At 41.3% G+C, this 15,412-nt stretch overlaps 1 protein-coding gene across 1 annotated transcript; it reads left to right on the top strand.

Annotated features, from left to right (window-relative positions):
- The first annotated feature begins 383 nt into the window (after positions 1-383).
- Positions 384-2,933, top strand: LOC117930558. Its single transcript, XM_034851199.1, has 3 exons — positions 384-911; positions 990-2,222; positions 2,820-2,933. The coding sequence occupies exons 1-3, from the start codon at positions 384-386 to the stop codon at positions 2,931-2,933; spliced, it is 1,875 nt and encodes a 624-aa protein (XP_034707090.1).
- The last annotated feature ends 12,479 nt before the right edge of the window (positions 2,934-15,412 follow it).

Raw genomic sequence — 15,412 nt, 5'->3', positions numbered from 1 at the left:
TTGAGTGAAGACATGGAGATGATAGCTAAGGTAGCTGCCATGGCTAGAAAAATAGAGGAAATGGAGTTGAGAAAAGTTCACGAAGTCCAAGCTATTTCAGAACCTCAACAACAAGCCAATCCGTGCTCCATCTGTCAGTCATTAGAACATATGGTGGAAGAATGTCCCACCATTCTAGCAGCAAGAGAAATGTTCGGTGAACAAGCTAACCTGATTGGCCAATGGAAGCCAAATTCAAATGCTCCCTATGGCAACACGTACAACTCTAGCTGGAGGAACCACCCAATCCAAGGCCAAACCCATATCAGTCACCAGCCCAATCAAGCCAACAGAGTCAAGGTCAATCCTCAGTTGAGCAAGCACTCATAAGCCTTAGCAAGGTTATGGGTGACTTTGTGAGTGAGCAAAAATCCATCAACTCTCAACTAAATCAGAAGATTGACAACATAGAGAGTACATTGAACAAGAAGATAGATGGGATGCATAATGAGTTGTCTCAGAAAATAGACAACATCCAATATTCCATCTCAAGGCTCACAAATTTGAACACTGTCAATAAGAAAGGGAAGTTTCCCTCTCAGCCTCACCAAAATCCTAAGGAGATACATGAAGTGGAATCCAAAGATGAGGATTCTTCAAAGGTGAGGGACGTGCAAGCTATTATCACTTTGAGAAGTGGTAAGGAAGTGCATCAGCCGGAGCATGATCAGAGGAAAGCCAAAGAAGACAAGGCTGATAGAAAAGAACAAAAGGGAAAGGAAGTTCAGATGAAAGAAAGCATCATTCCTAGCATGGATGAGGAACCTCAAATTCTTTTAAAGGAAGGCATGATGAAGAAGCACATACCTCCTCCATTTCCTCAAGCCTTGCATGGGAAGAAACCGATCAAGAATGCTTCTGAGATTCTTGATGTGCTATGACAAGTGAAGGTGAATATTCCTTTCCTTGATATGATCAAGCAAGTACTCACATATGCAAAGTTTTTGAAGGACTTGTGCACTGTGAAAAGAGGACTCAATGTCACAAAGCAAGCCTTCCTAACTGAGCAAGTGAGTGTTATAATCCAATGCAAGTCTCCAATCAAGTACAAAGATCCGGGGTGTCCTACAATCTCAGTCAATATTGGAGGAATCCAAGTGGAGAAGGCATTGCTTGATTTGGGGGCAAATGTTAGCTTGCTTCCATACTCTGTATACAAGGAGCTGGGGTTGGGAGAACTCAAGCCAACATCGATCACCCTATCCTTAGCTGACCGATTAGTGAAAATCCCCAGGGGGGTAATAGAGGATGTATTGGTTCAAGTTGAGAAATTCTACTATCCAGTAGATTTTGTGGTGCTTGATACGGATCCCATTGTCAAAGGGATCAACTATGTTCCAATCATCCTTGGAAGACCATTCCTTGCAACATCCAATGCAACCATCAATTGTAGGAATGGGGTCATGCAACTCACTTTTGGGAATATGACATTGGAACTCAACATCTTCCATCTATGTCAAAAGCACATCCATCCTGAAGAAGATGAGGGCCCAGAAGAAGTGTGTATGATAGATACCCTGGTGGAGGAGCATTGTAATCAGAGTATGCTTGATCAGTTTGAAGAGAATCCAGATGAAAACCATGAAGATCTTGATGATGGGTTAGCTGAACCCATGGGAATGAATGCCATTATGTCAAACCGGAGACAAAAGCCAGTGATCCTCCCTTTGTTCAAGGATGAGGAAGAGATGAAAGAAGCTAAGGATGCAATCCTTAAGCTTGAATTGAAGACCCTTCCTGCCGAGTTGAAGTATGCTTACTTGGAGGAAGGTAATAAAGCCCCGGTGGTAATTTCTTCTTCTTTAACCATTTCACAAGAGGACAATCTTCTAAGAATCCTTAGAAAGCACAAGAAGGCCATCGGATGGCAAATTTCTGATTTGAAGGGGATAAGCCCATTGATTTGCACGCACCATATTTATATGGAGGAGGGAGCTAAGCCAACTCGTCAGCCACAGAGGAGATTGAATCCTCATATGCAAGAGATAGTAAGGGCTGAAGTGTTGAAGCTTCTTCAAGCGGGCATCATTTACCCCATTTTAGATAGCACTTGGGTGAGTCCAACCCAAGTTGTTCCAAAGAAGTCCGGGATAACCGTAGTCAAGGGGGAAAATGGAGATGAAGTGTCCACACGCCTCACAACTGGTTGGAGGGTGTGCATTGACTACAGGAAGCTGAACACAGTAACGAGAAATGATCACTTCCCTTTGCCTTTCATGGATCAAGTCCTTGAGAGAGTATCTGGGCATCCTTTTTATTGCTTCTTGGATGGGTATTCCGGGTATTTTCAAATAGAGATTGATGTGGAGGACCAGGAGAAGACTACCTTCACTTGTCCATTCGGCACCTATGCTTATAGGCGGATGCCTTTTGGATTATGCAACACACCTACTACCTTCCAAAGATGCATGCTTAGCATCTTCAGTGACATGGTTGAATGAATCATGGAAGTCTTCATGGATGACATAACTGTGTATGGGACTTCTTTTGAGGATTGTTTGTCACATCTTGAAGATGTTTTGAAAAGATGCATAGAGAAAGACCTCGTACTCAATTGGGAGAAGTGCCATTTTATGGTAAATCAAGGTATTGTTCTTGGGCACGTAATCTCAAAGAAGGGTATAAAGGTAGATAGAGCTAAGGTGGAACTAATTGTGAAGTTGCCACCTCCCACCAATGTAAAAGGAATAAGGCAATTCCTTGGGCATGCCGAGTTCTATAGGAGGTTTATAAAGGATTTTTCCAAGATTGCCAAACCTCTTTGTGAATTATTGGTGAAGGATGCCAAGTTTGAGTGGGATGATAAATGTCAAAGGAGTTTTGAGCTTCTTAAGCAATTCTTGACATTAGCGCCCATTGTGAGAGCACCAAATTGGGAGTTGCCATTGAAGTGATGTGTGACTCAAGTGATTATGCCATTGGGGCTGTTTTGGGACAAAGAGAAGATGGTAAACCTTATGTGATCTACTATGCAAGCAAGTCTTTGAATGATGCTCAAAGGAATTACACCACCACTGAGAAAGAATTACTTGCTGTGGTGTATGCTTTGGACAAATTTAGAGCTTATTTGATAGGGTCTTCCATTGTGGTATTCACGGATCATTCAACTTTGAAGTATTTGCTAACCAAGCAAGATGCGAAGGCTAGGTTGATTAGGTGGATACTTTTGCTTCAAGAGTTCAACCTCCAAATCAGAGATAAGAAAGGTGTTGAGAATGTGGTAGCTGACCACTTGTCAAGGCTCAACATCGCTCATGACACCCATGGACTTCCCATAAATGATGATTTCCCTGAGGAATCCTTGATGCTTGTGGAGGAAGTGCCATGGTTTGCACACATTGCCAATTACTTGGTCACGGGAGAAATACCAAGTGAATGGAGCTCTCAGGACAAGAAGAATTTCTTTGCCAAGGTCCATGAATATTATTGGGAGGAGCCTTTTCTCTTCAAGTATTGTGCAGACCAAATTATAAGGAAGTGTGTGCCTGAACAAGAGAAGCATGGGATCCTATCTCATTGCCATGGGAATGCATGTGGAGGCCACTTTGCCTCTCAAAAGACGGCAATGAGAGTTCTTCAATCAGGCTTTTGGTGGCCCTCACTTTTTAAGGATGCCCATGAGGTAAGTAAAGGATGTGATAAGTGCCAAAGACTAGGCAAGCTTTCAAGGAGAAACATGATGCCTTTGAACCCCATCTTGATAGTGGATCTTTTTGATGTTTGGGGCATAGACTTCATGGGACCTTTCCCTATGTCTTTTGGCCACTCCTACATCTTGGTAGGAGTTGATTATGTTTCAAAGTGGGTTGAAGCTATACCCTGTAGAACCAATGATCATAAAGTGGTTCTCAAGTTCCTAAAAGAAAACATCTTCTTGAGGTTTGGAGTGCCTAAAGCAATCATCAATGATGGAGGCACTCACTTTTGCAACAAGCCCTTTGAAGCTCTTTTGGCCAAGTACGGAATTAAGCATAAGGTAGCTACACCTTATCATCCTTAGACGAGTGGCCAAGTAGAGCTAGCCAACCGGGAAATTAAGAACATCTTGATGAAGGTGGTGAACACCAATAAGAAAGATTGGTCTGTTAAGCTCCTTGATTCCCTATGGGCGTATAGGACGGCTTATAAGACTATCCTTGGGATGTGTAAACCCTCAATTTTGTCCCTCGACACTGGCATTTATCCTTTGGGCGTCACCTGCACCCATCGTTCTCATATGGCACCACTAGGGCCCCTTTTGGGCTTAGTCGGTGTCCGAGCCTCATGTGGGCTTGTCTGTGGTCCATTGTGGTGCGTATGAGGTTCATTTTGGAGGGTCATCGTGGCCATTTTCCTAGTCATTCACATCACCCTATAGGAAGGAAGTGGGGTCATCCCGATGTTTTAGCTTAGTTGGAGTTTATAGGGGCATGTTGAGGTTCGGAGCACTCGGGCTTGTTTTGATCGTATCTCCCTCATCCAAACTCGGAATCTAGAACCGTTTCTTTTTATGGATTCCTTATTCTTCCAGGAACATTCTGTAAAATTTTAAAAATTTTTTGCAACCGGTCGGCTGGTTGGCAGCCGGTTCAGCCGGTTCATCGAGTCAGCCGGTGTAGAACACTGATTTTTGGTAATTGTTTTGATCATATCTCCCTCTTCCGAACTTGGAATCATGTACCGTTTTGTTTCATGGATTCCTTACTATTCTAGGAACATTATGTCAAATTTTCAAAATTTTTTGCCATCGGTTCGACCAGTGGGCATCCGGTTCGGCCGGTTCAGCCGGTTCATTGAGTCAGCTGAGGTAAAACACTAATTCTAGTAATTTTGGGGCCCAAATCCTACATGGATCAGGCCCGTAAGCTTCATATTGGTTTTGGGCAATGTTGTGGGTCCATTTTGGGCCTTGGTTTGGGTTCCTTGCAGCCCACCACGAATCCATATGGATTCTTGGTGGTGAAGCAAACTGAAAGCTGAAGGGAGTGAGCTAGCCTTGTAAGTTTAAGAGAAGTAATGAGGGGTGTGGTTCCCATGCTGATGAAGGGGATTTCGGTGCTGAAGGGGAAGGAACCCAGGAGGCTCAAATGCTGAGAGGGGTATGAGTATAAAAGGTGGGAAGAGAGGAGAGCAAAGGACCTTTTGGCATTTTCAGAAAGAGGGGAAATTTTGCTGGTGAGAGAAACAAAAAGGTCAGGAGCATCTTCTGAGTTGAGGGTGTGGGGGAAAGCTTCAGCACTATGGTTTCTTTGAAGAGGAGAATGACAGCATCTTAGTTTTGGGAGTCATCATTGGCATACACAGATCTATTTGGTGGAGATTCTGAGGTAAGCATGCTGAATTTTCTTTGCTGACAGTTTATCTTCCTCGTCTTCATATGTTTTTCTCCTTCCTCATCATCTTTTCTTCCCTTTGATATGAATATTGTATTGCTTGGGTGTGGATAATAAAGGCAACACATGATTTTTGTTGATTGGTTATGAATGGTTTAGGAACTTTTTAACTGAATTTGGGATTTTTTTTATCAACCGGATGAACCGGTTCAACCGGTTCAGCCCCATAAGTGGCTGCCTCTGTCAGCCATGAGGAGCACTTGCCTTTCTTGGTCTGGTTCTCACTCATCCGGGCTCAGAATTGAGAACCGTTTCTCTTGTTTGCTTCCTTAAGCCCTTAGGAACTTTTTGACCAAATTTGGGATTTTTTATCAACCGGATGGACCAGTTGGGAACCGGTTCAACCGGTTCAGCTCCATAAGTGGCTGCCTCTGTCAGCCATGGGGAACACCTGCCTTTCTTGGCCTGGTTCTCACTCATCTGGGCTCGGAATTGAGAACCATTTATTTTTTTTTTGCTTCCTTAATCACTTAGGAACTTTCTAACCAAATTTGGGATTTTTTATCAATCGGATGGACCAGTTGGGAACCGGTTCAACCGGTTTAGCCTCATAAGTGGCTGCCTCTGTCAGCCATGGGGAACACCTGCCTTTCTTGGTCTGGTTCTCACTCATCCGGGCTCAGAATTGAGAACTGTTTCTTTTGTTTGCTTCCTTAATCACTTAGAAACTTTCTGACCAAATTTGGGATTTTTTATCAACCAGCTGAACCAGTTGGTAACAGGTTCAACCGGTTCAGCCCCATAAGTGGCTACCTCTGTCAGCCATGAGGAGCACCTGCCTTTCTTGGTCTGGTTCTCACTCATCCGGGCTCGTAATTGAGAACCGTTTCTTTTTTTTGCTTCCTTAATCACTTAGGAACTTTTTGACCAAATTTGGGATTTTTTTATCAACCGGATGGACCAGTTGGGAACCGGTTCAACCGGTTCAGCACCATAACTGGCTGCCTCTGTCAGCCATGAGGAACACCTGCCTTTCTTGGTCCGGTTCTCACTCATTCGGGCTCGGAATTGAGGACCGTTTCTTTTGTTTGAATCCTCACTCATTTAGGAGTTTTATAGAAAATTTGGGAATTCTTCTCAATAGGTTGTACTAGTTGAGAACCAGTTCAACTTGTTCTGCTGAAGGACTTTAGGTAGCCCTCGTTTTTGGCATTTTTCGAGCCCTTATCCATTGGGGCTCAAACCCATTTGCTATAGGGCACTTGTGAGCCATCTTGAAGGTTTAAGTCAGTGTTTGATTTCAGTTAGTATGGGAAATTTTGAAGTTATGGGTGGGGTGGTCTAGGTAAGTCTAGTTTGATTTGTATGACATTTGGGGAGTCCATTACCTGATCTCAACCAGCCTTCTTCCTTTTTGGCACAAAATTTGATGCTTGATTCTGAATACATGTTGCGTGGCTGACTCACCCTCTGCTGTAGCACATGGCTAGGGACCACAGGTACGCATCGTTGGTTTTGATTGTTGAATCATATGCATGCATGGTGCCTAATCCTGAATTTTTGTTACATGTTTATCTGTGTTTGACTGACCGTTTATGCAGCGCATGGCTGGGGACCACAGGTACGCACCCATTGTTTTGGGTTGGTTGAATCCATATGCATGCCAAATACCAATTAGGATTGTGTGATTCATGACATTTATTTAGCCTAGGGTTTCATCTTTGACCCATATGCTCCCACATACCCCAATTCATCAGTAGAGACCGAGTTCCGGGCCTAGAAGGGTGCTACCTCGCATGAGGTACCTTCCTAATGGGTAACCTGATCCCCGGACCTAGAATCTAGTTTTCGCAGACCGCTTTTTTTCCATACTAGGGTCATTAGGGGTTTTGGTTCTTACTTAATTTTCCCCATTTTAAAAATAAAAATAAAAAGTAAGTGGCGACTCCATACAACACCGTCTCTCACCAGGGGCGGTTTTTTTCAAAACTGGAGAACTCAACTTTTTCATTCCTTATTTTCTTTTAAAAGCGAGTCGCGCCGGTCCGGTGGATCGGGTGAGGGTCCACAGATGTCACCGTACCGTCTTGTTTATGGCAAAGCTTGCCATCTTCCCGTTGAGATTGAGTTCAAGGCATGGTGGGCCATTAAAAAGCTCAACATGGATTAACTAAGGCTGGGCTAAAAAGGAGTTTGGATTTGAATGAGCTTGAGGAATTGAGAAATGATGCCTATCTCAACTAAAAAATAGCTAAGGAAAAGCTAAAGAGATGGCATGATCAGTTGGTGACCAAGAAAGTATTTTTCAAGGGACAAAGAGTCTTGCTATATGACTCTAAGCTTCACCTATTTCCGGGAAAGCTCAAATCAAGGTGGGTAGGGCCTTTTGTCATCCACCAAGTGCACTCACATGGAGTAATTGAGTTACTCAACTCAAAAAGTGCAAAGACCTTCAAGGTAAATGGGCAAAGACTCAAGCCCTACATCGAGCCATTTTCCCGTGACAAGGAGGTACTCATCCTCCATGACCCATCACATCCTTGAGAAAGTGTGGTAAGTTGATGAGCTTAGCATGAAAAGCTAAGTGCTCATCTCTTTTTGTTTTAATTTTAGTATTACATTCTTGTTTACTTTGCATTTTTAATACTTTTGCACATATTTTGTTTAGGTTTCTTAGTTTTGATTTTTATTTTTTTATGTTTTTAATGGAGCTTTGATGTCCAATAGTAGGTACGAAAGCTCACAAGCTCACAAATGTGGAGAGAAAGATGAAATAGGGGAGAAATATATCTAAGTCCAAGCTTAAAAGCCCATTTCGCAACTCAAAAAGTGAGTTGCGAAAATTTGGTAAGGTGAATTTCACCTTGCGAAATGCACATTTTGGCAAGATGCAATTTACAACCTCTCGGGATTGCACTTTGGCAAGGAGTAACCAGTGCGAAAATTTTCGCAAGTCATTTTTCACCTTGCGAAATTGTTTTCAAAGCAAATATCAAAATGCAACCTCTCAGGATTGGTTTTTAAGGGGAGTAGCCAGTGCGAAAATTTGGCATCACCTTGCGAAATTTTTTCTTCATGCTTACCAAGGATTTGATTCTTTTTAAATTCATTTTCAAACTTCAATTTTGTAGTTTTAACACTCCTCAGTTCATCCCCGTACTTTGACAAATTTTCAAAATTTTTTTTTTCATGGCCAAAAACCCTTTTTAAAGCCTTCTCAACTTCATTTTTCATGCATAAAACACTATTCCCCTTGTATTTCCTCTCTAGGCCGCGTGCTTCATTGTTCCAAGGTGAGTAATTTTTCATTTTTCTCCATTTTTGGCTCCTTAAATTGCTTGTTTATGTCATTTCTATGTTTTAGGAACCATAAACATGCATTTTCATCCATTAAAACCATTTCAAAAATCCATTTTTTTCAAATCAAAGACCCACATGGCCGGCCACCATTTTTGCAAAAATCTCTATCTTGCAATGTGTTTTAGGCTCCCAAACTTACTCCATTGCATTTAGAATCATGTTTCCATTAAAACCATACCCTTTTTCTGAATTTTAAACCGTTAAAAATGAAAATTCAAATTCAAAGTAAGCATTGGAGAAGAAGGTGAATAGTGCCTGTGAATAGTGTTGCGTGAATAGTGCCCGTTGCCAAATTTAGCAACCACTATTCATGCCTTGCAAATTTTGCACTGGTTACCATTTCAACTGTATTTTTGACACTTTACCCCTGGGATGCTCTATTTTTCGTGCTTTTCAGTCTTATTTCAGTATTTATACCATGACACGGACACGGGGGGCATTCTCTTCAGCTAGTCAGCGTGGGGCCCACTCATAGAGAGGTGGTCGTTCTACACCATCTCAACCTGCCCAGACTCCAGTTCCCTCTACTCAACACGGGTATGGGACCAGACGATCATTTGGGTCTTCCAGGGCACTAGTGCCACCCCCTGTGAGCAGTCCTCCACCTAAGAGGACTAGGATTTCAGGACCAGGTGAGTCCTCCAGAGCCCCTCCATCACCTCCAGCATCTACTATCCCAGGCTCTTCACACCTAGCAGAGGTCCTCAAGTGGCCTATTGATTACTATCAAAAAGTACTATTTTGTAGACCTAATTATAATGGTTTTAAGCACCTTTGAGTAGTAATCACATTCATTTAACCCAATTAATTCATTAAGGTCCTTAGTAATTGGTTTTAACCATTTTGTGGCAAGTTTACATGTTTTTATCAGCTTATGAATCAATTCAAGCATGCCAAATGATGGAGGAGCTACTTGGACAAGTTAAAGCAAGGATTTTGGAAGTTTACAGGCTTGAATTTCAAGTGGAAACACGAGCACAAACAAGAACAATGGAGAAGAGGAAAATAGAGGACAGCAGCTGCAGTCTTCTTTCACACTTTTGGGGCACTTCCTGAAGTCCATTTTCTACATACTATATACCATTTCAAAGCTCAGGAAGTCAAGAATCCAACGCTTCAAACCGTGTACAATTTGGAGCTGAAATGAGGAAGATATGGCCTTCGGAAGACAACTGCATCAAACCTTGCGAAAATTTCGCAAGGTGAATTTCTCCTTGCGAAATTTCGCAAGGGGATTTTCCTCATGGTGCGAAATTTTGCCATTTCGCAACATTGTGAAATTTCGCAAGGAGGATTTAGGCACATTGCGAAAATGCCAAATTTCCTCTATTTCTCCATGCACGCACCACCGACTTCCCATATATTTTTAGCTTGATATTTTCTCGTGTAAATTCCTTTTGTAACCTTGTATTCAGCCAACATAAGGCTTTATCTTGTAATTTTGCTATATATAGAGGTGCACAATGCCTCCAAAAGGATATATAGGATTGGGGGGATCGATCCTCTGTACATGAACTTAGTAATATATAAAGCTCTTTTTTCTCTCTTCTCCTGTTCTTTCCCATTTCTAAACAGCCTCTGAGGACTTTTCCTCAGAGGATGATTGGCTAAAACCTTTAAGTTTCTCAAAGTATGGATGTTATGTGATGGCTTGGATGCAATCCCATGGAGATTTCTTGCGCCGGGAAGGTAAGGTAGTCGTTTTTCATTAATGGTTCATTAATGTAAAGTTTGGTTTTTATTTCCTTTGGACAACTTCCAACGGCCAATACTTGATAAGCTTTTGGATTTCTATCCATTAGTTATCTCCTACAAGCTATTGGAAGGTGAGGTTTTCAATTCCAAGTTTTGCATTAATCCGTTAGAACCAATTTCAATGGCCATTGAAAGTTGAGTTTATCACCTGGAATGACTTTGAGTTGCCAATATTTGGTAAGCCTTTTGGCTTTAGACCATTAGTTATCTCTTACGAGCCATTCAAAGGATGTTTAAGGTGAATAACCATTGATGAAATCCACTACCATCTGTTTTCCATTTTAAAGGATTAAAACTTGATTTGCTAAATCCATACCGGTTCGGGAAGCAAGCATCACCATAGTTGCAACCCCAACGCGAGGAGCCTATCCTGAGATTTCCAATTTGCATAAGAGCCAGAGCATAGCTATCCTATCTTTGAGAAACTTGTTTTTACACCCTTTCATTTTAGTCTTTAATGTTAGCTTAAGTTAGTTTAAATCTCTTTAAAACATTTTCATCTTCTTTTAAAGCTAACATCCATAAGAAAATCACCTATTTTCCTAATTTGAATATCACTAGTGTTTGCGAAAACCCTTACTAGTGAACGATCCTAGAACCACTATGCTATAGTAGCTTGGCTACTTTAGTAATAGTATTTAAGGTATAAATTTTGTTGATATGCCTTTAAAGCTAAGCTACCATGAGTTGCATCACCTACGATAGCAGGGCCACCCCTCCCAGGCAACACAGATATCAGAGATAGGCCATTTCACGATGAGATCTGTATGGAGCATGAGACTCTCCGCCTATTACCAGAGCTAGAGGAGTCATACCGCCTTCTGCAGAGGTACCACATCGAGCCATTTATGACTCCTAGGTCCTTCTATTACCCTAGGGTAGTCTTATATTTCTACCAGACTATGACTACTAGAGGCGTCCAAGACCCCATAGCCATTCATTTTTTGATTGATGGCCAGCATGGTATTTTAGAGGCCCGAGATATAGCCGCCTCTATGCATTTTCCGCCTATCCCTGAGGACCTTGGTTCCTTCCGGCATTGGTCTCAATATTCAGAGCCCGACATGGTGTCTACCTTATCAGGAGGTCGAGTCACTGGTAGAACCATTTTGAGGAGGGAGCTTCCTCCACGGATGTTACTTATAGATTTGGTGCTCCGTGCCAATCTTTTTCCACTCCAGCATGTCGTCCAGAGGAGAAGTGCTATCCTAGATACGCTTTACCACATCTCTGAGGGATTCTACTTTGGACCTCACCATCTAATCATGGCTGCTCTTACCTATTTTGAGGAGAAGGTGCATAGGAAGCGCCTACGCAGAGCTGGTACTATTCCACTCTTATTTTCGAGGCTGATCTCTCAGGTCTTAGAGGATATGGGATACCATTCTCAGCCCCACCTAGAGCGTCGTCATCATTGTCGAGAGCTCTTTACCAGTGAGAGTTGGACCCAGTTCTTAGACCGCTCACCCATGGACCAGGGTATCCCGAGACCATTAGCTCCAACAGCCTCAGCACCTACAGTACAGACATCACCAGAGCAGGACCCACATACCACGGAGCCTTCTTCTTCAGTACCTGCTCCAGTGACTTGCACTCCCGCACCACCAGTCACTCCTGCTCCAGCCTATGCTGAGTCTTCAGCCGGGCCATCCATCACTGTCTCCGCTACAGAGTTCAGAGCTCTCATGTCGTCCTTTCATTCATTGAGCGCCTCTCAGGCCACCTTAGTCCGTGAGATGCAGGCCAGCAGACGACAGATGGATACCATACAGACACATTAGGCTCAGCATACAGCTATTCAGGCTCAGCATGCAACTATCCTGGACCAGCACTCTGCCATGCTCTCTCAGATCCACTATCACCTGGGCATATCACCTCCTCCACCTCAAGAGCCACATCCATGATTGGATATTTCTATCTCCATTTTGTATATGTTTTTTGTATATGATACATGTTTTATATTCTGAGATTGTATGTACCTCATGCTTATATCTTGTACTCAACTCTCTCAGTTTATATAAGCATCATTTTTTGTATCTTATTTCCTCTCTCACATTTCTTATGGTTTTGAATCATGTGGATGCACTCACACGCCTTGAATACCACATCACCATAAGGTATATCATTCCTTCCTCGTCTTTTTCGATAGAAACATTGGGGACAATGTTCATCTCGGTTGGGGGGAGAGTTGAGGAAGTAAGTATTTCCTATTTTAGTTAGTTATTTTGTTGATTTAGTAGTTTTTGACCTTTTTCAAAATTTTTTGTTTCATTCTCTATGGTTGTTAAAGATAATTTCTCAAAATAAAATAGGATAAGTCGAGTTTTAACTTAATTACTTAAGTCTTAGAGTTTGTTTTATGCTTTCAAAGTTGATAATCTATTGAAGCCCTCTTTGATTTCGAACTTATTTCTTCCATTTCAAGCTTTACACACACCGTGCACATTAAATCCCGGATATATGATGTAAAACTTTCTCACCCTCTAAGCTTAGGAAAGTTCATTACTTAACCTCTTTTTAATAGTGTTGAGACACCTCAAAAAGACCAATGAGTCTTTAAAAAAAAAAAAAAAAAAGAGAATAAGCTTCTATTCTTTCCTTGAAACCTAAGCATGATCGGAAGGGGTGGCGAAAGCCTTTAAAACCCGATGCCCTAAACCTTGATTGGTTAGGAGTCATCGATCCTTTTCTTGCTACATAGGTGAATTGGTTAAGTTTAGTGAGTAAAAAGAATTGTGAATGATGCATTCCTAACCTATTAAGAGTTGGTTAATTTTGCCAAAGTTCGAGAAAAGCTTAGGTTGGGGGGAGAGGATAGTTGTACATACTATATCCAGAAGCTAATCTCATTAACACTTAGCACATTATGGAAGAGTTTGATCCAGAACCTTGAGAGTAGAGATTCTTTTGATACTTGATTCATGCCCAATTGGTGTATCAGCTGATTCATGTCCAGCTGGTGCTCCTTGATGGAGGGAGTAATCAACAAAATTTATAACCTATTACACCATGAACTATGGTAGCAAAGAAAAAGCTACTATAGCATAGTGGCTCTAGGATCGTTCACTGGGAAGGGTTTTCAAACTGAAAATGATACCAATTCAAAGTGAATTGGTGCTGTTTCATTTCAAGGTTAGCTTAAGAAATAAAACACAAACTTTGGTTGAAAAATGTTTAGATTTAGACTAACGGCACAGCAAGTAATGGAAATTACTTATGAAGAAAAACATTCCTTGGAGATTTAGGTTCACAGGGGAGGTTCTTCATGCAAAAACATAGCTCCGGTCAGTTGGTTCATTTCCTCGCATTAGAGAATTAACATAAAGTCAATTCTCTAACCGGTGCTGTACAAATGCATCCCTTAATTAGATTTCAGCTCTAATTCTCTATCACTGATGCAACTTGCAATGGTTCAAGCCTCTCACTTAGCCTTTACCATTCAAGGTGATCTTTAACCTTGGACTTCCTTTCTCAAGCTCGCAAGAGATAACTAATGGATGTCTCCTTAGAGTCCAAAAGCTTACCAAGTGTTGGCAATTCTAGAAAATCCTACCTTTAAGTCACCTCCCAAAGGCTCGCAAGGGGTAAACTAGTGCATCTCCATGGATAGAGATCACTTGCCTTACCAAGTGTTGGCCCAGGTGACTCCAAGGCGTTTTAAGTTAACTAAAAATATAGAAACCATTCACGGGACACACTTTCTCTTCAATCATAGCTGAAACCACAAAGCTACTAATTCTTGCACTTGGAACCTTTCCCGGCAACCTTAGCTCCAAGGAACTAAAGGTTTAGTTACTCATTCTCTGGGGAAACCTCCTCAAAGAGTGCATAACTTAGTAAATGAAAAATACAATCAAAGTGAGAAGGTAAGGCAGAGCTCAAGCTCTGTATTTTACTTTCTTTTCAACTTTTACAAAAGGTTTGTCACCCTGAGAACAGGCTCCCCGGGCTCTATTTATATGAATATTACATTAATAGTTATGATTCGCTTGGAAAACCCAGTCGGGTCATTTAATAAAAAACGTTTATAAAACCTATGACCTCATACTAGTGTAGCAAAGCTACTATAGTATAGTGGCTCTAGGGTCGAACTCTGGGATGAGTTTTCATTCTACCAGTGATATACTCATGATTAGAAATTAAATTTAATGATTTCCTTTATCAAAAACTTAAAGCTTAAAAAGAAAATAAAATTTGTTTTGAAAGTATTTGAACCTAAATTAACATAAACTAATTAAAAATGGAAGAAAGAAAGTTTCTCGGAGCTAAGGATTGCCAGGATCAAGTTTAGAATGCAAAGTGGAAAATTCCGGATTTTTCTCCTCGCATTAGGGATTTAACCTATAGTTATTTCCCGAACCGGTGTAGGTTTAACAATGAAGATTTAATCCATAAAAATCAATAGAAATGGTAGTCAAGGTCCATTAATGGCTTTAGACACTATATAGGTCTTCACCTTGAACCACTTTCCAATGGCTCGTACATGATAACTAATGGACTAATATGGATCTAGCAATAAGCATCCATAAAGACCTGAAGCTTACCATGTATTGGCCATTCAAAGTGATTCTAAGGGATTTAAAGCAAAACTTTAGATTAAAAAGCCATTTATGAACTTCAACTACCTGAATTTAATGCACGAGCATTTTCCAACTTTTCATTTAGACTTTTCACCTAGCTTCCTTCACTCCAAGAAACCAAGAGTTTAGCCTCTCATCCTCTGAGAAAACATCCTCAGAGGTTGTTTGGCTTCCAAGAAAGAGAAAATAGTAACGAGAAAATAGAAAATAAGAGTGCTCTGTATATTGCTAAGTGTTAAGCTTAACACTCGGGTTACATGTCTTCAAGTGGTGATTTCCACCCCTTATATAGTTTTTACAAAAGCAAAGCTTTTCATTGGCTTGCTACAAGGAGAAGAAAGGAAATTACATCAAAAGAAACTTAAG

This window comes from Vitis riparia, chromosome 14 (genome assembly GCF_004353265.1).
Source record: "Vitis riparia cultivar Riparia Gloire de Montpellier isolate 1030 chromosome 14, EGFV_Vit.rip_1.0, whole genome shotgun sequence".
NCBI lineage: Eukaryota > Viridiplantae > Streptophyta > Magnoliopsida > Vitales > Vitaceae > Vitis > Vitis riparia.
This window is presented reverse-complemented; position numbering and strand designations above follow the sequence as displayed.